We start from the raw sequence: 737 nt of genomic DNA, 5'->3' as shown, positions 1-737 counted from the left end.
ATTATAGCCTTGTGTGTAATCAGTAGTGTGTTGTGAGTCTGTGTGGCTGGTTGTTGGTGTAAGTGTACTTGTTGTTTCAGTTGTTTCTGAAGTGTTGTACTGTACACTTTTGTTACTAACATTGGTGAAACTGTGAGGTGTTGTGTAATTTTGAATCGTAGTTGTGTCACTGTTAGAAGTTGTGTTATCACTGCTGGGTGTTGTGCTGAGTACCGTTGTGTAGTTGCTAGTTTCTCTACTTTGATTATAGTCTTGTGTGTAATCAGTACTCACTAAAGTAGTGTGTTGTGAGTCTGTGTGACTGGTTGTTGGTGTAAGTGTTGTACTTGTTTCAGTTGTTTCTGAAGTGTTGTACTGTACACTTTTGTTACTAACATTGGTGAAATTGTGAGGTGTTGTGTAATTCTGCATTATTGTTTCACTGTCAGAAGTTGTGTTATCACTGCTGGGTGTTGTGCTGTGCATTGTTGTGTAACTGCTACTGAGCATTGTTATATTTGTTGTAAAATTGTTACTGGGTGTTGTTGTGTCATTTTGTGTTGTGTCACTGTTATTTGTTGTTGTGTTGTACCCTGTTGTGTAAATGTTTCTTACTGTAGTCGTATTGCTGCCAGTGGTAAGATTGTCGCCTTTTTCAGGTGTTGTGTAGTTGCTGATAAATGTGGTTGTGTTGTGTGTCATTGCGCTGATTTGGCTAGTTGTGATGGAAATGTCATTTTTTGTAGTTACATTGTTTA

At 38.0% G+C, this 737-nt stretch overlaps 1 protein-coding gene across 1 annotated transcript; it reads right to left on the bottom strand.

Annotated features, from left to right (window-relative positions):
- Positions 1 to 174: 174 nt before the first annotated feature.
- On the bottom strand, positions 175 to 730 carry LOC112141782 (mucin-3A; the record flags this gene model as incomplete). The annotated part of the gene is given in 1 exon segment (XM_024264950.1): positions 175 to 730. A coding segment is annotated over 1 exon segment (507 nt), but the record flags the coding sequence as incomplete, so codon positions are not given.
- Between the last annotated feature and the right edge of the window lie 7 nt (positions 731 to 737).

Source organism: Oryzias melastigma, unplaced genomic scaffold, assembly GCF_002922805.2.
Source record: "Oryzias melastigma strain HK-1 unplaced genomic scaffold, ASM292280v2 sc00806, whole genome shotgun sequence".
In the NCBI taxonomy this organism is placed as follows: domain Eukaryota; kingdom Metazoa; phylum Chordata; class Actinopteri; order Beloniformes; family Adrianichthyidae; genus Oryzias; species Oryzias melastigma.
The sequence above is the reverse complement of the archived record's forward strand: the minus strand, read 5'-3'. Positions and strand labels throughout refer to the sequence as shown.